The 25,986-nt window shown below is 38.6% G+C and overlaps 1 protein-coding gene across 3 annotated transcripts in view; it reads right to left on the bottom strand.

The window, feature by feature from the left end:
- The window catches only part of Ophn1 (oligophrenin 1), a 370,997-nt gene extending 345,447 nt beyond the window's left edge, over positions 1 to 25,550 (bottom strand). For all 3 annotated transcript variants that reach the window (XM_077106704.1, XM_077106703.1, XM_077106705.1), the window contains exons 1-2: positions 25,246 to 25,550; positions 24,947 to 25,104 (exon numbers count right to left, since the gene is read on the bottom strand). In XM_077106704.1, coding sequence (XP_076962819.1) covers positions 24,947 to 25,100 — 154 coding nt within the window. In that variant the 5' untranslated portion in view covers positions 25,101 to 25,104; positions 25,246 to 25,550. The remainder of the gene's footprint in view (positions 1 to 24,946; positions 25,105 to 25,245) is intronic.
- Between the last annotated feature and the right edge of the window lie 436 nt (positions 25,551 to 25,986).

The raw sequence follows: 25,986 nt of genomic DNA, 5'->3' as shown, positions 1-25,986 counted from the left end.
TTCTAATTCTTATATGTTAAGTGACTTATTCTAATTACAAACTAATCCATGGACTTATAAATAAGAAGAAATTCTATCAGAGAATGAAAATTATTTGATGCACTCTATAATCTTTCAGTACCAATTAATCAATATTTCCTATAAGCATATTGACATATAACATGTATTGGGGTTTTTGTTAATTTTTGGTATGGGGGTTTGGACATTTATTCTTTATTCTTGTGGTATTAGAGATAGAACCCAGAGCCTTCACATCTTGGGCAAGTGCTCTACAACTGATGTATATCTCCAGCTCATTTTTTTTTAATTTTAATTTTGAGACATAGCCTCTGTGTGTTGCCCAGGTGGGCATGGAACTTGCGATCCTCTTGCCTCAGCCTCCCACATAGCTGGGATGACAGGCATGTGGCACTGTGCCTGGCTGCAAACAGTACTTAATAAGAAAGAAACTTCACTTCCCTTATCTCATTAGATTCTCAGAATTATCTTGTTGGGAGAGCATGTCAAGCATACTTGGTATTGTTTCACATACAGGAAACTGAAGCTTTAAGAGATGAATTGTACCCAAGAACCCATGATTAGCAGATTTTGAAGTAGAACCCAAGTCTTACAAATCCTAACCAGTGCTTATTCTGCTGGGTCACGTGACTCTCAAGAACATACTGGGGGTTGAGGTTGTGGCTCAGTGGTAGAGCACTTGCCTGGCATATGTGAGGCGCCGGTTCAATTCTCAGCACCACATATAAATAAAATAAACAAAGGTCCATCAACAAGTAAAAAAATATTTAAAAACGAAAGAACACACTGGAGGATCTCTGCAAGTACAATACAGGATCTCTGAAGAACATTTTCTTGACTATAATCCTGGAAAGGAGGAGTTGTAAACTAATTCCAAAATAAAAATGTACAGGCCCGACAAGATGGTGATGATCACTAGACAGAGGATTTTATTTATTTTTTTAAATTTTTTTTTTGAGAGAGAGAGAGAATTTTAATATTTATTTTTTAGTTTTTGGCGAACACAACATCTTTGTTTGTATGTGGTGCTGAGGATCGAACCCGGGCCGCACGCATGCCAGGCGAGCGCGCTACCACTTGAGCCACATCCCCAGCCCTAGACAGAGGATTTTAAATATTGCGAATCAAAATGTCTTTCATGCAATGAATGCAGCAATGCCCTAGAATACTGGGGACAATTCAATATGTCGTAAGACAGCTGGAGATAATTCAGAAAGAGGACACAAAACTGACCAAGCAATGGACACATTTTTAAATGAGGTGCTTATAGAAAAATTATAATTGTTTTGTCTAAAGAGATGAGGAAGGAGAACTGAAGACTGGAAATAGGAATCTTTACAATCACACAAGGTAAGGAGAAGTGAACATGCTTTTTTAGCAAGTCTAAAACTTACAGAACAGTGACACACTACAGTCACACAAATAAATATAAAAGTAAAAAAAAAAAATGAGAGACAGGTCACATGCAGTGGCACATGCCTATAATCCCAGCAACTTTGAAGGCTGAAGTAGGAAAATTGTAATTTCAAAGCCAGTCTCAACAACTTAACAGGTCCCTAAGCAACTTAGCTAGACCCTGTCTCAAAATTAAAAAGGGCTGGAGACTTAAATCAATAGTAAAGCACCCCTGGGTTGAATCCCCAGTACACAAAAATATATGGTTAATATGGGGTAGAGGTGTAACACAGTGGTAGAGCACTTTTCTATCAAATCCCGGTACCACCAAAAAAAAAAAAAAAAAAAGTTACGATGGTAACTTTTATGTTACACCTGCCCCCAGAGAAGAACTGAAAATGAAAAAAGCTATTTTATGAACTGAAAAGAACATAATAATCTTTTAGAGCATTTCTTCTTTTATATCAGCTTCAGAAGCATTCTGAAGGGAGTCCAGATGTCATAGTAGAAATCGGCATCAGCCTTTCTGGGTCCCATCCCACCTTGGCCAAGGCTCCCCACCATCACAAAGAGCTGCTACAGTGACTCAAAGCCAGGCAGGAAGCAAAGGGAGAGAAAAGAGAAACAAGCCAAATAGTGTGCCATTAAATGTGAAATTATTCCTCTCCAACTTGTTCAGGCCTAGTATATAATAGACCCTGTTTATGTATTTCTTCTGGGGTTTCTAAATTACTTCTGTAACAACTGGGGCATAGTGAGAAGTTCAAAAAGAGGCCAGCTTTCTAGAGACAGAGGATGTCTGTCTATTCTGTGAGAAGAGTTCTACACACATCCCCATTAATGTACATTAGCCCTGCTCTGTGGCTTTGTCTATCAGAAAAACCAACTGTGAGTTAATCAATGTCAAGTCCCTGGGGAATGTAGGCAGATTCAAGGATTCAGCACTGCAGGAGACAAACGCTCTACACCCACACCCACATGTTACTATTAACTGTGCTTTTCTTCCAAACCAACACCATCTGCCCATAAAATCCACGCCATGACCACTCATCCTCCCCCAAACTCCAATCCAGGCCCCTTTGTTCAACCTCAGCTCTAACAAAAAAGGGGGTTCTCTCTCTTTGTTGCAATTTCAAAAATTAATAAATTTCTAGATAAACAATGTACGATGAATTGCCATATGGCACTCCCATTGCATTTTTAACCCACTCTCCCAGTTTAGATAGATGCAAATAACCAGCTGGTAAGGGGGAAAGAAGTCTCTGTACAGCATGTTGCACAATATTCATGAGGCAACAGAAAAGATAGCCTGGAAAAGGAATTATCTGTGGTAAGAATCAAGGTAGGCCACCTAGTCTCATCCCCTGCTTTTTTTCTTTTTCTTTCTTTCCTTTTTTTTTCCTTTTCTGTTTCTGGGAATTGAACCTGGGGTACTCCCTCTACCACTGAGCTACATCCCAAGCCCCAGCCTTTTTTCAGTTTGTTTTTTTTTTTGTTGTTTTTTTTTTTTTTTTTTAAGACAGGGTCTCGTAAGTTACCCAGGTTGGCCTCAAACTAGTGACCTTCCTGTCTCAGTCTCCCATATAGCTCCCATCATGCCCAGCACTATCTCTTACTAAACCTTAGATGAGCCACTTGGCTGTTCTGTGTCTCAGTTTATCTTCTATAAAATAGGGTCTTATCATTCATTCAAATAAAATACTTAAAGAGTATACTCTGGGCCAGGCACTGTATTAGTCACTTTGGCCAAACCTAAAAACTGTTCCCTTTCTCAGTACTAGTAGAACCACATAAAGATATAACATCACACTCAAGGACAATACAGATACTATTGCTAACCTTTATTAAGTGGTAATTAGGAAAAGGAGAACATGCCAGACAAGCCAAGACACTTTTTTTGTAAGTGTAGTGGCTTTTATATGCTACCCGAGAGGATCTCTGATAAGTTCCTACTTTACTAATCAGAGGAGTATCCAAAGGGCTGTATGACAGGAGAAACTATGCACTCAAGTTCCTTTACTCCTTTCATAGTCAAATGTATTTTTTTTTTTTTTTTTTGGTGCTGGGGATTGAACTCGGGGGCACTCAGCCACTGAGCCACATCCCCAGCCCTTTTTTTGTATTTTATTTAGAGACAGGGTCTCACTGAGTAGCTTAGAGTGTGGCTAAATTGCTGAGGCTGGCTTTGAACTTGCAATCCTCCTGCTTCAGCCTCCTGTGCTGCTGGGCCATACACCACCATACCCATCCTCAAATGAATTCTTGAGTTCTCAAGGAATTATCCAGATCTAATTCCAACTAATTTATCAATAACTACAATTGACTTTTATTTATAGCACAAGCATTGCCATAAATACATTTCTCAATATACTTAAACAGTAGAGAGTAACATTTGCTGACAGCATATTATTTTCAATTGTTATTTAATTTATATACAAAATGATCAAAGTTGGTATTACTGTCTCCATTTAAAAACACTACACTAAGACTTTAAGAAGCTCAGAGCTTGCCAAATGCCACCAGGTGAGTCAATAGCATATAGGAAATGTGGCCACAGGTCTGTGCCTCCAAAGCTAATGCTCATTCCTGCTACATAAGGCCATAATGGAAACCTGGCCATACCATTCCTTGCTGATGAGCTCAATTTCCTACACAGAGAATATGCTGAAACTTAAGCTCAGAAACCTAACTTGAACCAAGACTACATCTTTAACCACTTTATTCCCAAATATCCTTTAGGTACATAAGATTTTTTAAAATAGAAAAAATTAATTAAAGCCCTAGGGTCCAAGGGTTATCATTTCCCTAACAAACTTGTTTCCTGTATTCCCAAAAGGGCAGAATTTAATGATGGAAAATATCTACAAGGCAACAACTTAATTCCTTTTTTTTCTCCAGCTCTCATCAGTCTCAGCTAATCTAGGTGGCTGGAAAACAGAGGGATTGCCTCCATGACCTCCCAGAACCCCTTCCAACACTATAATTCTGATTCTCTTTGCCTTACTTACATAGGAGAACCTGTGATTATTTTTCAAAGCCAGGTTTTAGAAGCTAGATTGCTCCACTTTAGTAAAGGTACTACTAGAAATAAGATTGCATCTTGAAATGCCATGCTTTTAAAATCCCTATTAAATCACACCAAAATAATAATACTGAAATAACAAAAGCATACCAATCAATCACAAGGAATTAATAAAATCAAGAAAAGCTGAAAGGTGCTCCTGTTCATAACATTTCTTTTCTTTAGACTTCAGTGAAATATTATCTGACCAGTTGGAGAAAGCTGGACTGGGCAACATGCCCTGTAGTGACTTCTGTGGTTCCTGTCGCCTTCACTTCTTGGTACATTACATCATTGTTAACTATACAGGGAACTGCTGCCTGGCCCCTTTAATGAACCAGAAGTTCCAAAACTTGTCAGAGAGAGAAAAGGGATCCTGTTACCTATGTCAAATAATAAAAACCTTGGTTTTCTCTGCCATCAGAGATATAGAATGCTCTCTATATATTACCTAAGTATACAACACATCTCTTAGGGTTAAATATACCAGTTCCACTTTCAACATCAACAAAACACATACAAATAATTCAGGGGTTTTGTAAAACGTCCCAAGGAAAGAGAATTTCATGACTAAATACTCAAAGACAATTATAAAAAACTGTTTATGTGCTAAAGAACCACTGTGTTTCTGATTGGGCAATGGGGAAAACAAAATCCCTGGATCATAGTTTGTTGGTATCAGAACTGAGATTTCATCAGGTCCTGGGCTAGAAACTAGAAATATATCATTGATTATGGATACTTTGATCATTCAAACAGGAAAACACCTAGAAACACCATCTGGATACTAGGTCTTCACATTGTATAAGGAAGTAGGTCATTTCCAAAACCACTTCCTTGCACACCTGTCCACACAAACTCAGCTGGAGTTGGCCACAAACAAGAAAGTCCAAGGAACAGTCAAGAAATTCCTTGCCTTGCCCTGCCCAATAACAGCCAACTAATGTTGCACAGCCTATTTTAGTCTTTGAGTGCTATCGTTTCTCTGCTGCAATGACTCAACTTTACCATTTTATTGCAAAAGCAGCTATAGACAATATATAAGCATTTGGGTGTGGTTATATGTCAATAAAATGTTATTTACAAAAACAGATATTATTTACAAAAACAGATATTACTTTCAAAAACAGATATTATTTACAAAAACAAGTGTTAGACAGTGCTTAGCCACTGGCCATAGCATGCTAATGCCTAGTTTAGTTGAGAGCTAAGGGACCTCCCCCCTTTGAGAAATCAAGATACTATTCATTAACCCCTATTTTTCTACTGGAGAATTCTGGGAGGAGCAGAAAGTGAAGGTATAAGACTAAGAAGTTTCCTTCAATTAATCATTCTCAAAGGCAAAAGCTACAAAACACTTCAAAGTTAATGATGGGTTCCCATTCAATTTACTTCTCCTTGTCACCATTAGAAAATAAAAATGTCCATGTGGTTCAAAGGCAGGACCAGGGATAATTTCTGTGGTGTGCCAATAGGAAGAGTCGTGTTTTTCTGTTTTGTTTTCTTTGGCTATTAAACATCATGTTTTAAAGAAAAGGTAGTATACATATACAATGAAATTTTTATTTGGCCACAAAATGAAATCCTAACTTTTTTGGCTAAATGAATGGAACTGAAGGATATTTATTGAGTAAAATAAACCAGAAACAGAAAGACAAAGATTGCATAGTGTCTCTCATATGTGAAAGCTAAAGAAAATGATCTCAGAGCTGCAAAGAGTAGAATAGTGATTACTGGAGTCTGGGAAGGAACTGGGAGTGAGGAGAGAGAGAGGTTGAACAGCAGGTACCAAAACCCCATTCTAGTGTTCTCTAACACAATAGGATGACTACAGTTCACAATAATATACTATATACTTTATGAAAAACTGGAACAGAGGACTCAAAGGCTCCAAACATGAAGAAATGGTAGGAGATGGAAATATTAATCACCCTTATTTGATCAGTACACCTTGTACACATGTATGGAAATATCACACTGTACCCCATAAATATGTATAATTATTACTTTAATTTAAAAGACTTCTTTAAAACATCATGTTATTAATTCATTCTTGTTCAGAAACTCAGAAAGTATCCCAGTATGGGAAGCATCAAGACCATAATTCACCTGCAGTTTCAGAAGAGCCAAAAGCTACTGGAGGGCTACACTTTGGGAAAACCTATTCCAAAGGGAACTGTTATCCCTGTAAACTGTTATCCCTGGGACCACTACAAAACAAAACAACACAAAAACAAAACTTCTCTGGAGAGAAAACCTAATAAGCAAGTGCCATCTTGCCCAGTGGCCAATTCAATGTATCCATTAGCCAGATCTTCCTGGACTGATTATACTTGACCCAACAGCAGCAATAGCTTTGGTAAGATTTCCAGGCATGGGACCTGGGGTTGTAGCTCAGTGGAAGAGCGCTTGCCTAGCACATGTGAAGCACTGGGGGTTTGATCCTCAGCCCCACATAAAAATAAATAAATAAGCCAGGCACAGTGACACAGCATACCTGTAATCCCAGAGGTCCAGGAGGCTAAGGTAGTAAGATGTCAAGTTCAAAGCCAGTCTCATCAACTCAGTGAGGCCCTAAGCAACTTAGTGAGACTCTGTCTCTAAATAAAATACAGAAAAGGGTTGAGGATGTGGCTCAGTGGTTGATCACCCCCAGGTTCAATCCCTGGTATCAAAAAATAACAATAATAAATAAATAAATAAAGGTATTGTGTCTATCTACAACTAAAATATCTATTTTTAAAAATAATGCCATGCATGGGCTAATGTAAATCTGCCTGCTACAATAGAAATATATATAATGGGCTCCACTCAAAAAAAAATGCCAATTATCTCCATACTGCCTGTGGGATAGAATTTGATTAAAGGCACATGGGTAAGAGGAAAGCAAAAGGAATGGTCCTAAATGTCACTATGGCTTATCTATATTCATGAGCCCCTTTGAATGACAGTTTTCTACCATGTGGCAATAAGAGGATCCAAAAGACTTAAAATCACAATTTGAAGTGTGGCAGATGAATCGTCAAAGTATGACAATTGGCTAGGGGGAAAAATAAAAACAAAGCACAGTAAAGTAAGGCCTCTGAGAGGGCTTCCTCAGGTTTCAGGGGGAGAAGGAGATGTCAGCAGGCCACAGGCAACTCTGAAGAGGGTGCACAATAGGGTTTTACAGAGAGTGAGCTGCATAAAGAAATGGTGTTTGGGAGACAGGCTCAAGGAACAAGAAAAGGCTAAGCACCAAGCCAGACCAGAGCTGGGGTACACAGCGGGGAGAATCATTTCAATATGGCAAGGGATTATGCAGGACAACCCAGAGACACAGACTTTCTAAACCCACTGTGTAAGACATAATCACTGACCCCCTTCTGCAATACATCATGATATAGTAGAAAATTTGCAGCACTTAAGAACCAGAAAATTCAGGTTTGGAACCCAATTTGCCACACACTAGCTGAGTAACTTTGAATAAATGACTTAACTTCTCTGAATTTCAATTTCCTCATCTATAAAACAGAGGGAACATTACATGCCCTTGGTTACTTCACCTGTATAACAAACTAATAATACCCTGCTAGATTAGCTCATAGGGTTGCAAGATCAAGTTGATGATCAGTGAAACTGTTTGGTGAAATTAAAAATACTAAGTGCTGGGCAGGGTAGTACATGCCTTTAATCCCAGCAACTCAGAAGGCTGAGACAGGAGGACCACAAATTCAAAGCCAGCCTCAGGAACTTAGTGAGGCCTTAAGCAACTTAGTGAGACCCTGTCTCAAAAATCAAAGGGGTGGGGCTTGGGATGTGCTCAGTGGTTAAGCACCCCTGGGCTCAACCCTCACTACCCCCCCCAAAAAATGTGTGTGAGTGTGTGTGTGTGTGTACACACACACAAACACAAAGAAGCTATAAGTATTAATATTATTTTATGGTACTGGGGATCAACCCACAATATTGCACATACTAGATAAGTGCCCTATCACTAAGCTACACTACCAGCCCCCACTGTCATTATTTTATTAAGGATTATTATCTGTGACATCAATACAAACACAATTCCATCTAAGGATAAAACTTTTGTCAAGCAATATGTATATTAGCCCCCAAATATAACATTCACTGATAGTGGAAAAAAAGTATTCAAAAGTCTAAGTCTTTTTTAAAGGCACAAAGATTTATTTAGGAACATAAATACATATACAAGGAAAAATGGGGGCAATCTAAAGAGAGAGAGACATTCCTTTAGGGTAAAGCAAGAAATACACATTCAAGGGAGAATGTGGGCATCTCCAGAAAATCTTAGGACTTAGCTCTACTACAGACTAGAGATACTAAAGTTCTCCAAGTCTTAGTTTGCTCATTTCTGAAATGGAGGTAATAACATTTTCCTTCTCAGATTAAGTTACAAAATGTCTGTTCAAGTGACTTGTATGTTATAAAGTGCTTGGAAAATGATAGGTTTTCTTTGTTTTGATTTGTTTTTTTAATACTAGGAATTAAACACAGGGGCATTTTACCACTGAGCTATACTCCAACCCTTTTTATTTTATTATTTTGAGACAGGACCTCTCTAAACTGCTGAATCTGACTTACAACTTGCAATCCTCCTGCCTCAGCCTCTGAAGTCACTGGGATTACAGGTATGCATCACTGTGCCCAGTGGCAAATGATATTTACACCCATATCTATATCAGTGTCCACATCCAGGATATCAGTCAGCCTTAATGAAATCATATACACACATCCTAGACTTCTTGGTGCCCAGGATGAACATCACCATTCCTAAAACCCAATTTGATTCTTATTAAGAATTATCTCCTCATTTATAAGTGGATTCCCTAAATTCCACAGAATGGGGATGGATGGTCAATTAGTGAAAGGTGTGTCTCTGGCTCTTCTGTCTCATCAAGATCCTACTGGGGGGCTGGGTTTGTAGCTCAGTGGTAGAGCGCTTGCCTAGCATATGTGAGGCACTGGATTCAATCCTCAGCACCACACAAAAATAAATTAATAAAATAAAGGTATTGTGTCCATATACAATTAATTATTTTTTAATTTTAAAAAAAGTTCGTACAAAGCAAAGACCAAACAGAAAAACTACAGCAAGTAACTTCAGACTCCCTGAACTTTCTTCCTTTACCCCACACTTGAAGGTCTCTAAAATGGTCATTCAGGCCAACACAGGAGATGCAGTGTTGGCAAAAGGCATTGAAGAGAAAACTAGTGTCCTCTTTCACAAGGTGAAATCAATTGCAGGGGTGGAAGGAATGCACAGGCTCAGCAAATAGAGGTTGATGAAGAGAAGAGCTGGGGTTTTTGTTGTTGTTGTTGTTTTGGGGTGGGGGGTGGGTACCAGGGATTGAACTCAAGGGCACTTGACCACTGAGCCACATCCCCAGCCCTATTTTGTATTTTATTTAGAGACAGGGTCTCACTGAGTTGCTTAGTGCCTCGCAAAATTGCTGATTCTGGCTTTGAACTTGTGATCCTCCTGTCTCAGCTTCCTGAGCCACTAGCACTATGGGCATGCATCACTGTGCCGAGCTGAGAAGAGCTGTTTTTGTGAGGCACAGTGACAGTGAATAGAGCCCAGGAGTAAAACCAGTTACTGACTTCTATGGTTAACTGATTCTGTGACCCAGGGGAATACCTCAGTTTCCTCACAATAAAATAAGAAAGACTTAAATGCATTTTTTTCTCTTAACAGTCCCTTGAACTGTATTAATTCATTTCCAGCAAGATACTGCCCACTAATCAAAAAGAAAAGGAAGCTGGGCATGGTGGCACACACCTGTAGTCTCTGCTACTTGAGAGTCTGAGGCAGGAGGATCACTTGTGCTCAGGAGCTCTGGATCAGCCTGGGCAACATAGTGAGAGTCCTCCATCTCAAAAGGAAAAAAAAAAGCAAAGGAAATGGTTAAATAGCAACTACTCTTCACAAGGGAAAAGCACACAATGCCAAGAAATCCCAGCTTTCTTTCTCTCCCTTTCCATTCTGCTAGTGTGGCTATACAATCCCTGGCTGATCTTCTGTCCAATTAGCACATTGGCCCCCTTTGCTTTCCCATTTAGTAACATTATGCAATGTTCATCCCACTAAACCCTGAAGTGCTAGGCATGCGCTCTAGAAGGCAAAGCTCTCCAGATCAACCACAGTGGGAGAGATATCAATATTTCCCATGTTTAAGAACAAGAGAATTCAGCATGGTGACAATGGAGGTAGGAACATTCTCTTTAAGATTCCCCTGTTAGGGCTGGGCTTGTGGCTAGCACATGTGACGCACTGGGTTCAATCCTCAGCACCATATAAAAATAAAATAAAGATATTGTGTCCTCCTAAAACTGAAATAAATAAATAAATAAATATTTCTTAAAAGATTCTCCTGTTATTTTTTGTACATTCTGTTCTAAACAAAAGTTGTAAGGGGCACCTCCATGCCTTGTTACCCACCCTACCCCCCAACTAATGAATTCGGGATGGATGAATTTAGGATTAGTCTCCAGCTGTCAACTGCCACATGCATAATACATATTTTTCCAATCACAGGGCATGGCTTTTCCACGACAGCCTGGCTCTGGAAAGAGAGTTGGAAGCTGAAGTGTGGCCCTCCTGCTTCTGGGAAGTCCTTAATGAAAACCATTTGCAAAAACTGCCTTGATGCTCCTAATATGGTACTGTCATGCTGGGTCCACTGCTTGCCACTTGTGAGAAATTCCATGCTGCCTTAGGATAAAAATACTATGAAGGTGGAATTTGTCACCCGTTAGTAATGCCACACATTTCCCAATATATACTACTAACTACATGAAAAGCAGCTGTTTGCCATAAGAGGTCAACAGACGAGCAAGAAGAGTGGAGGCCCCTGGAACTGCCCAATCAGCTGGTTTAGACACTCAGGGCAGGAAACAAAAGAGGACAGGGTGTCACAACACCACCAAGATGTATTGTCAGCTCTTTACAACAAAGGCAAGAAAACACAATCAGATCCTAATTAAATCCGGGCTAGATTGCTCAGCAGGGAAAACACCTGATCTCAGCCATGATGGGAGCAAAAAATGAAAGGGAACCTTCCACTAACAGTGCTTCACTGAGTAATTTCAAACAAAAACACCACCATCCCCAATAAAGAGCATACAGAGAGTCTAAATACAAAGTACCTGCTTCAGAAGTACAATGCAGAAAGAACCTTGAATGGGAGGGTGGGAAATATTATTCTGATCCCAATCTTGATTCTAGCTCTAGGACCCTAGAGGAGTAATTCTCTCTCTTGGCTTCCTTTGCATTGAATATAAACCCAATGGAGCAGATGTAAATGTTTCTAAATAATCTTCCAGGGCCAATGTTCTGTAAAGAAGGGTCAAAGGTAGATCTAAGTATAAAAGACAAGAACCTCTCCTTCTCTAGTCACAATATAGCTTTTTTGATATGGCTCTGAGATATTACCATAAAATTTACAGAAAGTGTAAAATTAAGTGGGTTTTAGTAAAATCACAGAGTTGTGCAACTATCATCACAATCTACTCTTAGAAAATGTTTATTACAACAATCTACTCTTAGAAAATGTTTATTACAACAAGAAATTCCTTACTCATGAGTAGTCACAATATATTCCAGACCCTCTGGCCCTAGGCAAGTACTAACCTGTACTCTAATAAATTTTCTTTTCTGAACATTTCATATGAAAGTAATAATAAACAATATGTAGTATTTTATGACTTTTTTCGCTTATTACAAGGTCTTCAAAGCTCATCTATATTTTACCATGTATCAGTACTCCATTATTTTTCATTGTCAAATACTATTCCATGGTATAAATATACCATATTTTATTTATCTGTTTTCCAGTTGATGGACCTTTATGTTGTTTCCACCTTTTAGCCTTTGTAAATAATTCTGTGATTAAATTCATCAAGAAATTTTTGTGTGACATGTATTTTTATTTCCCTTGGGTACATGAAGAGTAGATTGTTGGGCCTCAGTGTAAGTATATGGTTCACCATTTTAAAGAACTACTAAACTTTTCTCCAAAGTGGCTGTACCATATTACATTCACAGCAGCAATATGAGAGCTGCAAACTCTTCACATCCTCTCCAACAAGTGTTCGTCTTTTGTTATAATAGTCATCCTAATGGGAAGGATGAGGTATCTTATAGTGGTTTTGATTTGTATTTCCCTAAGGACTAATAATGTTAAGAATCTTTTCACATCATTATTGGTTATTTGTATATCTTCTTTAGAAAACAGCCATTCAAAAACTTTTCCAATTCTTAACTGAATTATTTTTATTTTATTAAATTTTATGCTTTCTATATATACTCTACATGTAGTCTCATAGCAAATGTGTGGTTTTTGAATATTTTCCCTCTTTGTGGGAATGTGCGAGAGGTTCTAGACAGGGAAACTAGGCTACCTTTTTGTTTTGGATGGTATCATTTCTATCACAAAATGTTTTAATTTGTATAACTCCAATCCACCCTTTTTACCTTTTATCATTTATGCTTTTGGTATCCATTTAAGAAAACATTGTCTAATCCAAGGTCAGTAAGTTTTACACCATTTCTTTCTTTTAAGGATTTTAGTTTTAAGCTTACAATTAGTAATCCAATCCACTTTCAGTTATTTTTTATATGGTTTAAGGTAAGGGTCCAACTGCATTCTTGTGCATGCAGATATCCAATTGACCCAGCTCCATTCATTGAAAAAGACTACTCATCCTCCCACTGAATTATTTTGGCAGCCTTCTTGAAAATCAATTGACCAGAAATATAAGGATTTACTTCTGGATTCTAAATTCTATTCTATTGATCTCCATGCCAATCTTTATGCCAATACCATATTGTCTTAATAATAAGTTTGAAATTGAGAAAGGTTAAGCCTCCAACTATGTTCTTTTTCAAGACTGGCTGATCTGAGTCCTTTCATTTCCATATGAATGTTAAGGTTTCCTTACTAATTTCTACCACAAAGCTGGGTGGTTATTTCACTAGGAATAATGGTGAATCTGTACATCAATTTTGGGACTATTGCCATCATAATATTAAGTCTTTGAATCCATAACTATGGTATTTCTTTTCCTTTATTATATCTTTAATCTATTTCAATGATTTTTTAAGTTTATTTGTAAATATTTTACCTTTTTTGATGATACTTTGAATAGATTTTTTTCCTCATTTAAATTCAGATTATTCGTAGTGTAGAGAAATGCAACCTAGCTAGACATGGTGGCATACACCAGCAACTTAGGAGGCTGATGTTGGAGGACTGCCAAGTTCAAGGCCAGCCTCAACAACTTAGCAAGGCCCTAAGTAATTTAGCCAGAATTATTTTATTTTATTTTGACCTATCTCAAAATTAAAAAAAAATGAAAGAAGGGTAGGGGATATAGCTCAATGGTAAAGTGCCCCTGGGTTCAGTCCCCAGTAGGGGGCTGGGGTGGAAGGAAAAATATAACTCATTTGTGTATACTGCTCTTGCATCCTAAAACCCTGATGAACTTATTTATTACACTGAATAGTTACCAATACATTCTTCAGGATTTTCTACATACAAGATCACTCATGTGTAACTAGAGATAGCTTTACTACTTTCTAACAAATCTGAATGTCTTTTATTTCTTTTCTTTGTTTTTTTTATTTTGTTTTGTTTTGGGGGGATATTATTTTTTTTTGCCTAATTGCCCTGTCTAGTACCTCTAGAATAGAAATATCAGGATCAATGGCACATGCCTATAATCCCAGCAGCTTGGAAGGCTGAGACAGGAGAATCACGAGTTCAAAACCAGCCTCAGCAACTTAGCCAGATCCTGAGCAACTTGGTGAGACCCCTCAAAATTTAAAAAAATATATATATATTAAAAGGATTGGGTATGTGGCTCAGTGATTTAGTGCCCTTGAGTTCAATCCCTGGCAGGAAGGAAGGAAGATAGATCAGGTCAGACCTCATTGCCTTATCCCTGATCCCAGAAGAAATACATTAAATCTGTCCCCACTAAGTACAATCTTATCTGTGGGTTTGTCATAAATGCACTTTATCAGTTTGAGAAAACTTCCTTTTGTACCTAATTTGTTTTTAACATAATAAAGTAATGAAGTTTTAAAAATACTTTATCATCATCTGAGGTAACTGAATGAGGTTTCCCCTTTATTTTAATTATATGTTAGTCAGTTTTTCAACACTGTGACAAAACACCTCATAAAAATCAACTAAAAGGAAGAAAAGTTTATTGTGACTCATGATTTTAGGGTTTTTAGTTCATAGCTGGATCCATTGCTTTCAGGTCTATGGCAAGGCAGAAACATCATGGCAGGAAAGTTTGGGTGAAAGAAAGATACCTCATGGAAGGTAGGAAGCAAAGAGAGAAGAAGGGACCAGGGGTAAATATACTACCCACAGGGCAGACCCCCAAAGCCCTACTCCTTTCAACTGGGTCCCACCTCCTAGAAGGTCTACCTCCTCCTGACAGTCAAGTCAAACTATGAATCTATCAATAGATCAGCCTACTGATATTGTTAGAGCCCTCATGATCCAAGCAATTCCTAAAAGCCTCACCTCTGAACACTGCTGCTTTGGAAACCTCGATCCTTGAACCTTTGAAAGACATTCCAGATCCAAATGCAAAGACATTAAAAGTATCTTTGCATTCCAGGAATGTATTCCACTGATGATAGCATATAATTCTTTCTGTATGTTGCTAGATTTGGTTTGCTAATATAATCTTGAGGATTTTTGCATCTATATTCTGAAAGGAACTCAATCTATATTTTTCTTGTGGTGTCATTGTCTAGTTTGGTACCAGGGAATGCTGATACAATCTCTGGGGCTTTGTTTGTTTTTCTTCATTTCTTTTCTTTCTTTGCTCATACTGAATAATCTCAATTGACCTATGTTCAAGTTCTTTGATGCTTTCTTTCACTAACTTAAATCTACTGTTGAGCATCCTCTGTGATGTTTTCATTTCAGTGATTTTATTCTTCAACTTCAGAATTTTTTTATTTAGTTTTCTTTTATAATCATCCATTTATACTGTCCCCTTGATAAGTCACTATTTCCATGTATTCCTTTAAGTATTTAGACATGATTTCCTTCTATTTTTTAACATGTAAGCTAATTTAAATTTTTTTATCTAAATTCCAAACTTTAGACTCCATCACGGTTTTTATTGACATTTTTTTCTTTTGTACACACCATACTATCCTATCTGGTTACATGTCTGATTTTTGTGGTTGTTGTTTTTGAAAATTGGACATTTCAGAAAATATAATGTGGTAGTGCTTGAAATCACCTCCTGCCCCCAAAGGTTGTATTGCTATTGTTATGTTCTTGTTATTATTTTTTGCTTGGCATCTTTCTTGGACTAATTCTGTAATGTCTGTATTTCTTGTGGTATTCAGGCACTAAAGCCTCAGCTTGGTTATCTTAGTGGTCAGCTAACCACGAGATCTTCTACCTTTTGCTAAGGGGTTTTGATGTGCATGTTGGGGCATGCCTTCAACCCTCAGAGAGATAAGTTACAATTCTGCCTCAAATTCAACTACAAATAGGAAATTGTGACTCTCTCAGGTATTTTCAGGGCACATAGACAACTCTGGGCATATGTGTGGCTCTCTAAATCCCCAAGAATATTTCAACTTTTCAAAATTCCCTGTGAATGTCTCATTTCCCAGTTATTTATTTTATGTTTTTGGCCAGGCTCTTATTTGCCCTGTATAGTATCATCTCAGCCGTGATTTTAAACACTCTGGAATTAGGGTTTTCCCACCAAGCTTATGCTATGTCAATTATAAAGGAGGCTTTTCTAGTTATCTTCTAAATAAATCAAATTTTGACAAGGCTCTGACTATGGGACTTTTGTGGAGCTATAAACTTAATCTTTCCTGTCATGTGCAGCAAGCCTGCTGATTTTCATAGTCTCTATAGTTAAGAAGCTGCTGGTTCTCCTCAAAGCTAGGGAGAAGGGAATAGGAAGCAAGATAAGCTAAATTGTCATTAATCTGCTACTATAGAGATTCAGCAGTTTTTCTTCACTAAACAATCTTAAGTCATTGCAAGCTTTTGGTAAATTTTCAGAGCTCTGAAAAAGTTGCTTTTGACAACTTTTGCCAGTGTCTTTTTGCTTTTATGGGTGAGTGGATTTTCAGAGTTTTCAGGTCATAGTCTCTTCATGTACACTCTTTTTCTTAATATTTATTTTTTAGTTATAGGTGGACACAATACCTTTATTTTATTTTTATGTGATGCTGAGGATCAAACCCAGTGCCTCACACATGCTAGGCAAGTGCTCTACCTCTGAGCCACAATCCCAACCCCTCTCATGTACACCCTTGAAGAAATCTTGTTGGAATGGCTGAGAATTTGCTTACAATGGAAATCACTCTTAAGCAGGCACAGGTTAAAAGAAGTGCTGGGGTAAAGTCTTTATTAAAGGGTAGACAAAATGTTGACAGTTGCTACAACTATAGTGGAGAAATGGGGAATGGGGACATATAAGGAAGGAAAAGGTTTACCCTTTTGTAGATTTTTAAATTTTTTTTTAGTTGTAGATGAACACAATACCTTTATTTATTTATTTACTTACTTACTTACTTACTTATTTATTTATATGTAGTGCTGAGGATCGAACGCAGCACCTTAGGCATGCTAGGCAAGTGCTCTACCACTGAGCTATACCCCCAGACCCCTTTTGTAGCTTTTGACTGTTGTGCCATGTTCATATATTACTACCCTGAAATATTTTAATATACTTCTAAAAGAAGAATGAATAAGTATGTGCTTTAGATTTCCCCCAAAGATTCCATGAGATATACTGTATTCTGTATGCTTCTGAGAAACTACCCATTCACTTAAAGTGTCTTCCTCATTACCAAGGCAATTAACTATCAAAGTGGTAAAACAGGTCTCTCTGACTTAGGAACTCTTCCTTCTTATGTTATCCTTCTTTCCAATAAACAGCTTCATCACCATATTCTAGCTCCTTTATTTTACCCCACATATCTCTACTTCATAATATGTGATGGAATATATTTTTCACCCTGAACTTCCTCTTCATAGCTCTCACAGCTGTGATTACTTAAATTGATAATAAGGTATTTAATATATGTTCCAATAAGGTATTTATTGGCAGAGCCTCCAGCAGCCTCATTCCCCATTGTATTTCCAAATTGCCTTTATATTGCCCCAGGTTTAGCACTTTATGCAAGCCTGGTAAAGCTTTATGAGGGCCCTCTAACCCACTAGAAAAACATTATTTTGAGATTTCAAGGGTACTCCCCTGGAAAAGTATGTCTTTCCAGATCCTCAGGGGCTTTTAGGAAATGTCTGTAGTAAGTGATTAGAGAAACAGATGCCAGATTAAACAAAAGATTTTGGCCACGCTTTAAAAAAAATAAGGCTGTGAAAATGAAAAGTAATTTTCCTTCATTACTCTTAAGTCTGATTGGAAAATTTTTCTTAATGGGCAAGTCTAAAATCTTCCATACCCTACCCCAACACCATCCCAAAACCCTAGAAAGAACTGTTCCTTATAAATGGTCACACTAAAAAGCCAATTTGGTTCACTTTTTCACCCTAGTTCCCCCAGTACCCCACTTCAGCTACTTCGGAATTTAAGTATTCACATCTACTAACAGTAATACTGAAAAATATACTACCCTTTGATCTGAGTTACACTGGAGGTGTAAAATAACTCCATGTGCTCAAAGACACTGATTAAATATCACTGGGATAATGACAGGATATCTCCTGAATGACAATGTCTATTATATCACCAACTCCTCCCTATACACATGACACTACACCCACCCCAAAGGGAGCAAAAGCTTTGGATTCCGTCCCCATAGAGTTATTCAGGGCAGAACTGAAGGGAATCTGATTGACATCTCCTAAGCAGTAGTCAACAAGTGGCTACTCAAATAGGCCAGCATGAATCAAGTCATCTACTCATGCTGGGTATTTCAGTTGGATTGTCCCTTTGCCTAGTCTCCTAGAGTAAAGATAAATGGGCTCTGAAGAATCAATTCAGGATATTTAAGTATTTGAATAAGACGGTGGTAACTAGAAAACAGAGAATGATATAACCAGAAGGAAACCTTAAGATTATTACCCAAGCCCCTAAGTTTATAAATGAGAAAAATAAGGGTCACAAAGTCAAAGACTTACTCAAATTCATGCAGCTAGTTAGTGGCAGAGTTAGAACCAACCCATCCTCCCAGGAAAACACTCAACAGGTAGGTGCCCAGATGTCAAAGCAAGAGCTTGAAAAGCACCCCAAAAGGTGACCTTAATGCAAATATCTAAGTCTCTTACTTAAAAGTATAGAATATAAAGAAAGTGGCTTTCTTTTAAAAATTTAAGACTGTAATAGTAAAGCTATATAAATCTTATCATTTCTACTTTATCAAATTTATGTGCTTTATTTTTAGTATAGAAGGCATCTTTGGGATTCTTTTAAAACCTAAAAAAGGGCTGGGGATGTGGCTTAGTGGTTAAGTGCCCCTGGGTTTAATCCCTGGTACCAAAATAATAAATAAATAAATAAATTTTAATTAGTCCAAGACAGTCTTGGTATGTATGGTTATATATGTATATGTATGGGTTTAGCAATACAATTTTTTTCTGACATCTGTTTTATATATACACACATTTACATACAAAATATGTTACATATAAAATAGATTATCCTTGGTTTTGAAAAGTCATTTTTAAATTATTTGAATTTTTGTTTAAATACTGTCATGTCTACAAAAATAATGTGAAAATTTATGTAAACATAAAAATAGGAACTTATCATTGGGTTTATCATTCCTTTCTGAAACTGTTGAACCACAGTATGCAATGCAAAAAAAAAAAATAGTATATCATGGGGTATTAGAGCTGAAAGTGAGCTATATTAAGCCCCTTCCCCCATCCCCATCTTTGTAAAGCCACAGACCCCACAGCCCCTGTGAAATGACTTACCAAAGCCAAAGATCACATTAATAACAGAACCAGGACTACATCCAGCTATCCAGATGCCACATCCAGGGTTTTTTGCCATTATAACATTATTCCACCTCTGCTAATTTGTAAATGGTATCCAGCCCTCAGAGAAATCTCTATCTGAAAATTGTCACTCTCCATTTTTCCTAGCTCATTAGAGTGTAAGTCTCATAGATAGATAAAACTAGAGATCACCTAGCTCAAATATTGCAATCCAGTTGAATCTTTCTGCAAAAAAAAATGTTTTATTTGGCTAAAACTAAAAATGTGAAGGCCTTTTGAATACGGTGAGACAGCTATATTTTACTATAATAACTGTGTCTCTATTACCCTACTTTGAGCAGCTACATACTTCTGGTTTCTCCTTAACTTCTGACACCATTTGAGCCTGGTATCCTTGAATCCAGTGTAGGCATAATTAGGAGAACATCAAAGTAAAATTAGCTAATGGAAAATGTGAGATATGGGATTACATTCTATCAACAGCTACATTCACTACCTTACCAGTAAAAATCCATTTAAATCTTTTAGGTTAACTAGATATGCCAGAGATTTGCAAATTACAGCTACTGAGGCAATCCTTCAATCTGCTATTTTTTGTATATCCCTACCCCAGCTGAACTGAGAATGGTTTTCTTATATTTAAATGGTTGAAAAAAATCAAAGAAAGAATATTTCATGACATATGAAAAGCTTGTGAAATTGATATTTTAATGTCAATTAATAAAGTTTTATTAAAATATGCTCATCTTACTTTGTATGGCTGCTTTCTCACAACAAAGGCAGAATTGGGTAGTTTTCAGAGACTGCATGGCACTCAAAGACTACAGAACATACTACATTTTCCTATATAGAAAAGGTTTGCTGGTCCTAAGATTTATATACTATTTTAAAAAATGCAAGCTTTCAAATTCGGTGATAAAAAGTCACAAATATTTGTGTGGGATTACTAATACCTTATACATCACTCTCAGATGAATCTTCCTAAAATACAGTTCAAATTATACCCCTGTCCTACCAAAAATCTTCTTTTAGCACTCCCTAGGGGATGGGGGGTATAGATTATTGGTAGAGGACTTGCCCAGCAAGTGCAAGGCTCTGGGTTCCATCCATAGCACCACAAAAAAATAAAAGAAAAAGAAAGAAAGAAAAGCATCTTTTGCCTATAAAGTCTGAAATTCTTGACAGATCTTGTATGGTCTTATCTTACTCTTCCATTCCAACTTCATTTTCCAAACCTCTCTTTTTGCATCTTATATACCAGATGACCTGAATCATTTGTCATCCCTTCACACTCTGTGTCATTCCTACTATATGAAATTCTTTGTTCTGAATACAGTGTTGTACTGCAAAATAAGCAGGTTCTTTAGAGACAAATTTAGGTTGTATTTCAGATTTTTACCCTTATTAGTTCAGGAAGCTAACTTCTCTGAACTTCAGTTTTCTTATCTATAGAATGTGAACAATAATCCTTATCCCAAGCTGCAAATGTAGCTCCGTGCTAGAGTGCTTCCCTAACATGTGTGAGGCCCTAGGTTCAATCCCAGCACCACAAAATAATAACAATACTATTACTTATCTCATCAAACTGTTACAAGATGAGCGCCTGGCATATGGGAACAGCTAAATAAGTGATAAGTGTTATTACTTCTGCTTAAATCCAATCCTACCCTCCTCCTTTGCTTTTCCTCTGTCCTCCCACTGGGAAATGAGCTCTCCCTGTATCACATACCATTATGCCTACTTATCCCTCTCTTAGGTTCTAATCTGTATCTACTACCTTATATAACAGTAATTTCTCTCTACTACTTGCCCAGGAACTTATTGAGGGCAGAATTCATCTGTGACTCACTCTGTATGTCTCACAGACCTCTGAACAATGACTTGAACATAGTATGTGCACAAGTATTTATTGAATGAATGGTATGTGTTTGCTGAACTATATATAACGTGCATTAGCTGTCTCATATTGCTTAGGGATAAGTAAGGGGTCACAACACTTGTTCTGTATAATGCCTAGGTTCAGTGCTTGGCAAATATTCAAATAACATCAAGGACTAAAACGGCCATCATGAAAACAAGGGCAAACAGAAAAATGGGCAATACAGTCACCTTTCAGAATGATGGTCTTTTTCTTTCCCATTAGTTAAAGTTATAATCATCTTGTGCTCCAAAAATTAGAACTAGAGCACATTTAAAGGAGGAGGGGGAAATTAACCACTTCCTCAAGGGAGTCAGGTGAATATCACTCATAACATCAATTACCTCTGAGCAGGACCTACATTCAATGAATTAATCATCACACACAGTTGTGACTACAGCCCTTATCTAAAGCTCTATACAAAACAAGGATAAAGCATAGACATCAAATTCCATCTGCATTAACAACTGTTTTTTAAAAGTTGCTAATGATTTTTGCAACGCAGTACATCACATCTCATTGGTTCCTAGAAACACTAGTTATTTGAATTGGTGGTCAAATTAATTAGTTAAATTAAAAGGTATCAATCATTCTCCTGCCTTTTAATGCCAGACTCCTGATGCTACCCAAGATGGATCCATGCACAGGAATACAAAACCCATGGCTGAGACATGCCAATGTAGAGGGTGACACTTCCAACGAGAACAGCAAAAAAATGGTCTCTGTTTTAAACTACTTCTGCTTATGCATTTCCCTCCTGAAATCTACTGAAAATTACACATTCACCAACAGATTTATCAGTGACCAGAAGATGTATTATCAACAATGTACATTGTTTTGCCATTTCCATTTACAAAGCACTTTTTGAATCCATTAATTCTGCTGAGCTTTGCAACAACTCTGTGAGGAAGATATAATTACCACCATTTTTTTTTTGAGACAAGGTCTCACTACATTTCCCAGGCTGACCTTGAATTCTCATTTCCCTGCCTCAACCTCACAAGTAGCCGGGATTACAGGTGTGCACCACTGTGCCCAGTTTGCCACCACTTTTCATTTTAATTGCACAAATTTATGGAGTACAGTATCATAATATGATAAATGTGTAGTGTCTAATAACCCAATGACAATACTTGACATTTCCTCTCCTTAACATCAAAAAAATTAATTACTCCTATTTTACAGATGAAGTGATTTGTACCAAATCCCAAGATGGGGAAGCCAAGACTGTAACCTAGGTCTTCAAACTCCAATTCTAGTATTCTTTCTCCATTTTTTCTCCACATGAAGCAAAAGAACACCTTTGTCTTGTATCGACCCTACTTACTCTCAGAAATCCACCCAGCTGGCACAGTGTGAGGAAACAGTAGGAGTATAAACATTACTGTGATCTAGACGGTGGGAAACATCCATGTTTGCATCTCACTACTCAAGCAATTCTAATTCATCCAACTTAAAGAAATGGAGCTAGCTTTTAACTCCGACCCATTCTATTTTTGGATTTCTATGTATACTCAAAAAAAAAAAAAAACAAATATCAAAAAGCCCCTTAGCCTAGAATATCTTTTGATCTTTTGACCATGTGCAAAGGTTTGGGCCTGCATAATTGTTGACTCTTACTCTTTTAATCTTACCAAAGAAGGACAGAGCAGGATGGTGGCACATACCTGAAATTCTAGCTACTTGGAAGGCTGAGGCAGAAGGATCTCAATTGTGGGTCCAGCCTGAGCAAATTAACAAGACCTTGTCTCAAAGTTGTTGTTGTTGTTGTTTAAAAGAGATGGGGATGTATATTAGTAGTAAGTAGAGTGTCCCTGGATTCAATGCCCAGTACCACCAAAAATAAATAAATAAATTAAAGAAGGAAAGAATTTAAATCACTCTTTTCCTCTAGCTTGAAAAACATTTCAATGTTTTATTAAACTGCATTTTTTTCCTTTCAAACCTTAATCTCTTTGATATGCCTTAGCTGATCATTTTTTTTAGCACAAACACTTTCAGCTTACCATCTATTTCACAAAGCTACCTGCTTCCTAGGGCTTTTAATGAGATTCAATCTGGATTCCTTACCAAGCAGTTTGTTATAGGAAGAAAACAAGCAACAAAGCAAGCATTCCCCATTTTCTTCCTAGAGAAACCTTGCCTTTCTATTTCTGTGGCACAATCTATTCTTAACCTCTCAAGGAACTCTATTAAGTGGAGACACACCCCAAAGCCTGATCTATATGTCTATCTGGAAGGATCAGCATTTCAAATACCCCATCTTTAAGGTGCTACTAGGCATTTACTCTTGATAAGAATACAATAGATGATTGAACTCAACCAAAGGACCTGCAGGAACTTAAATGGTTTATAGATTCTGACCAAAAGTGGAGAGATGACAGATGTGCAGAGAAAGCACAAAATTCAAGGGGCCAATCCTAAAAAAACTGCACAAGAAATACCAGCTGGTAGCAGTTACCATCACACTAAAGCTCCTAAGGTTCTCCCCATCTCTTGCTTGGCTACAATCAGGTCCCCACATTGAACATAGACACACTATTTTGGGAATAAATCCACTTGAAAAAAGTTATAAGCATAGAGGGACATATATGCCAGTGACTTTATTTTTTGCAATCATCTTTCAGCCAAGAAGAGAAAAAATTAATTATCACTCCACTCAATCATTACCCTCCATTCTTCTGGGTATATATTTTGGCACAAAGCATTGGCTTGCTGTACTCTCATTGGGGATGTTTATTATTCTTTCTTTTACTCCAAGCCTCCTGCCAACCAGCAGAAATAAAAACCTCCACACACAGAGGGGGAGGGAAATAGGGTCCCACAGCCAAGTCAGCTGTGACCACTAGAAAAGCCAAGTTAGGTGAGGTTCCTTTCAGTGTAGTGGCCCCCATCCCTAACACTGTATTTTATTCCCTGGGGGTTAGACTGCTTGTGCCAGGGAGCAGGCAGGTCTTTGTTCCAAGCTCAAGCAGACTTCAGTGGCATGTGAAGCCAACCAATAATTCTGAACTTAGACTGACCTTGACCTAGGCCATAGCTCAGTATGTTAAAGAAAAAAATCACTAGGGCAAAGGTGTTTTATTTTGAAAATAACTTGCCATGGGAATTTTTTTACTGTACTACTTATCTGTAGTAACCAAAGGTCAGGACAAAATCATGACTCCAGCTGTTGGCCTTAATCCCCAAATCTTTAGGAGCCTGAGGGAGTTCCTTGGTCAGCCTGGATGTCATCTGGCACCTGACAAGGGTGGTGAATATGTCTCACAGTACCTTCAGATTATCCTTTCAAACAACCATCTGCCTAAGTAAGGCTAACTGCAGAGCAAGAGAGTTCTTGGCACAGCTACAGATCATGTCTTATAAGGTCAAGTCCACTAAAGAAAAAGGCTGAAAGTTTTGGTTGTATCCACCATTTTCCACCTCTACTGACCCCCATCCCAAAGGGTGGGAAACCCATTTGCCTCACGCGCTTGGAAGGAGTCACCCTAAAGCCTCCCTTCCTTCACCCTGCTGTGAGTAAAGATTTAAAGGCAAGAGCCACCGGCTCAGGGAAACAGCTCGTGGAAGCCTTCCACTTACTTCTCATGGCGCTGATAAGCGCGTTGCCGTCTTTGATCACGTCTTTGATGAATTTATTGGTCCTCTCCAGCTCCTGCTCATAACACTTGAGCCTCTCACGGAAGTCGGGACTGTCCAAGTAGCAATCGCTGAACTCCAGCGGAGGATGCCCCATGGTTCTGATGACCGGGATTGTGGGAGAGAGGAAAAACACAAAGACCAAGAGCATCAGTGGCACAGTGTGGGGAGCAGAAGGGATGGACTGAACGCTGGACAACCTTAAGGAGGCTCTTAGCCTCCCTCCCTTTGGAAATAAGTACCTGTTCCAATGAGATTCCTGGGAAGCAGTGGCTGGTGCGTACGAGGAACGCGCAGCCCGTCGGTGGCTTCAGGTGACTGGGAAGGCTTATTAATGCAGTCGGATCCTGATGGGGTGCTGCCTAGTAAGCAGCATACCCGCTTGGCATCGCCTCTCCTTATAGGCAGCAGAAACCGCAGCCTGACCGGCTTGCCTCCGAAGACGGGCCGGATCCTTCCTGAGCACTCGCAAACGTGACACTTCGGCCCGCCCAGGGTGTAGGCGGGGGTGAGCGCTGGGGTTGGGAGCCGCCTCCCCTAGCTCCTCGCTCCTCGCTCCAGAGCTAGCTGAAGATTTCCTACGCCGAACTCCGCGGGCAACCCGGATCGCACTGTCCCCTCCCCCTTCTTAAAGCCAGCGCCTCCGCCCCGCCCCAGCGAAGCCCGAAATCCCAGCCTGGGCGCTCAAGCTCTCTATTCAACTGTCTTCCTTGTACCCTAGGGTTTCGTTACCCGGGTCCGGCAGCTGCTGAGAGTTTTTCCTAGTCCAAGCTTGCTGTCCTGTGAGGAGCCAGAAGGGTTAAGCCCGGGGGCGGCAATGAAACGTAGCCTTCCTCCCTAGACACCAAAGCGGGAAGCGGAGGGCAACAACGCGGCACACAATAGCCGCGGTAGCTCGGCGCTTCCCTACGGAAACTGGGGAGCAGTCAGCGCCCTAGGACTCCAGCTGGAAAGCGTGGCGGCCTGGGAGATGTAGTCTTTCA

Source organism: Callospermophilus lateralis, chromosome X (assembly GCF_048772815.1).
Source record: "Callospermophilus lateralis isolate mCalLat2 chromosome X, mCalLat2.hap1, whole genome shotgun sequence".
Taxonomy (NCBI): Eukaryota; Metazoa; Chordata; class Mammalia; order Rodentia; family Sciuridae; genus Callospermophilus; species Callospermophilus lateralis.
The sequence above is the reverse complement of the archived record's forward strand: the minus strand, read 5'-3'. Positions and strand labels throughout refer to the sequence as shown.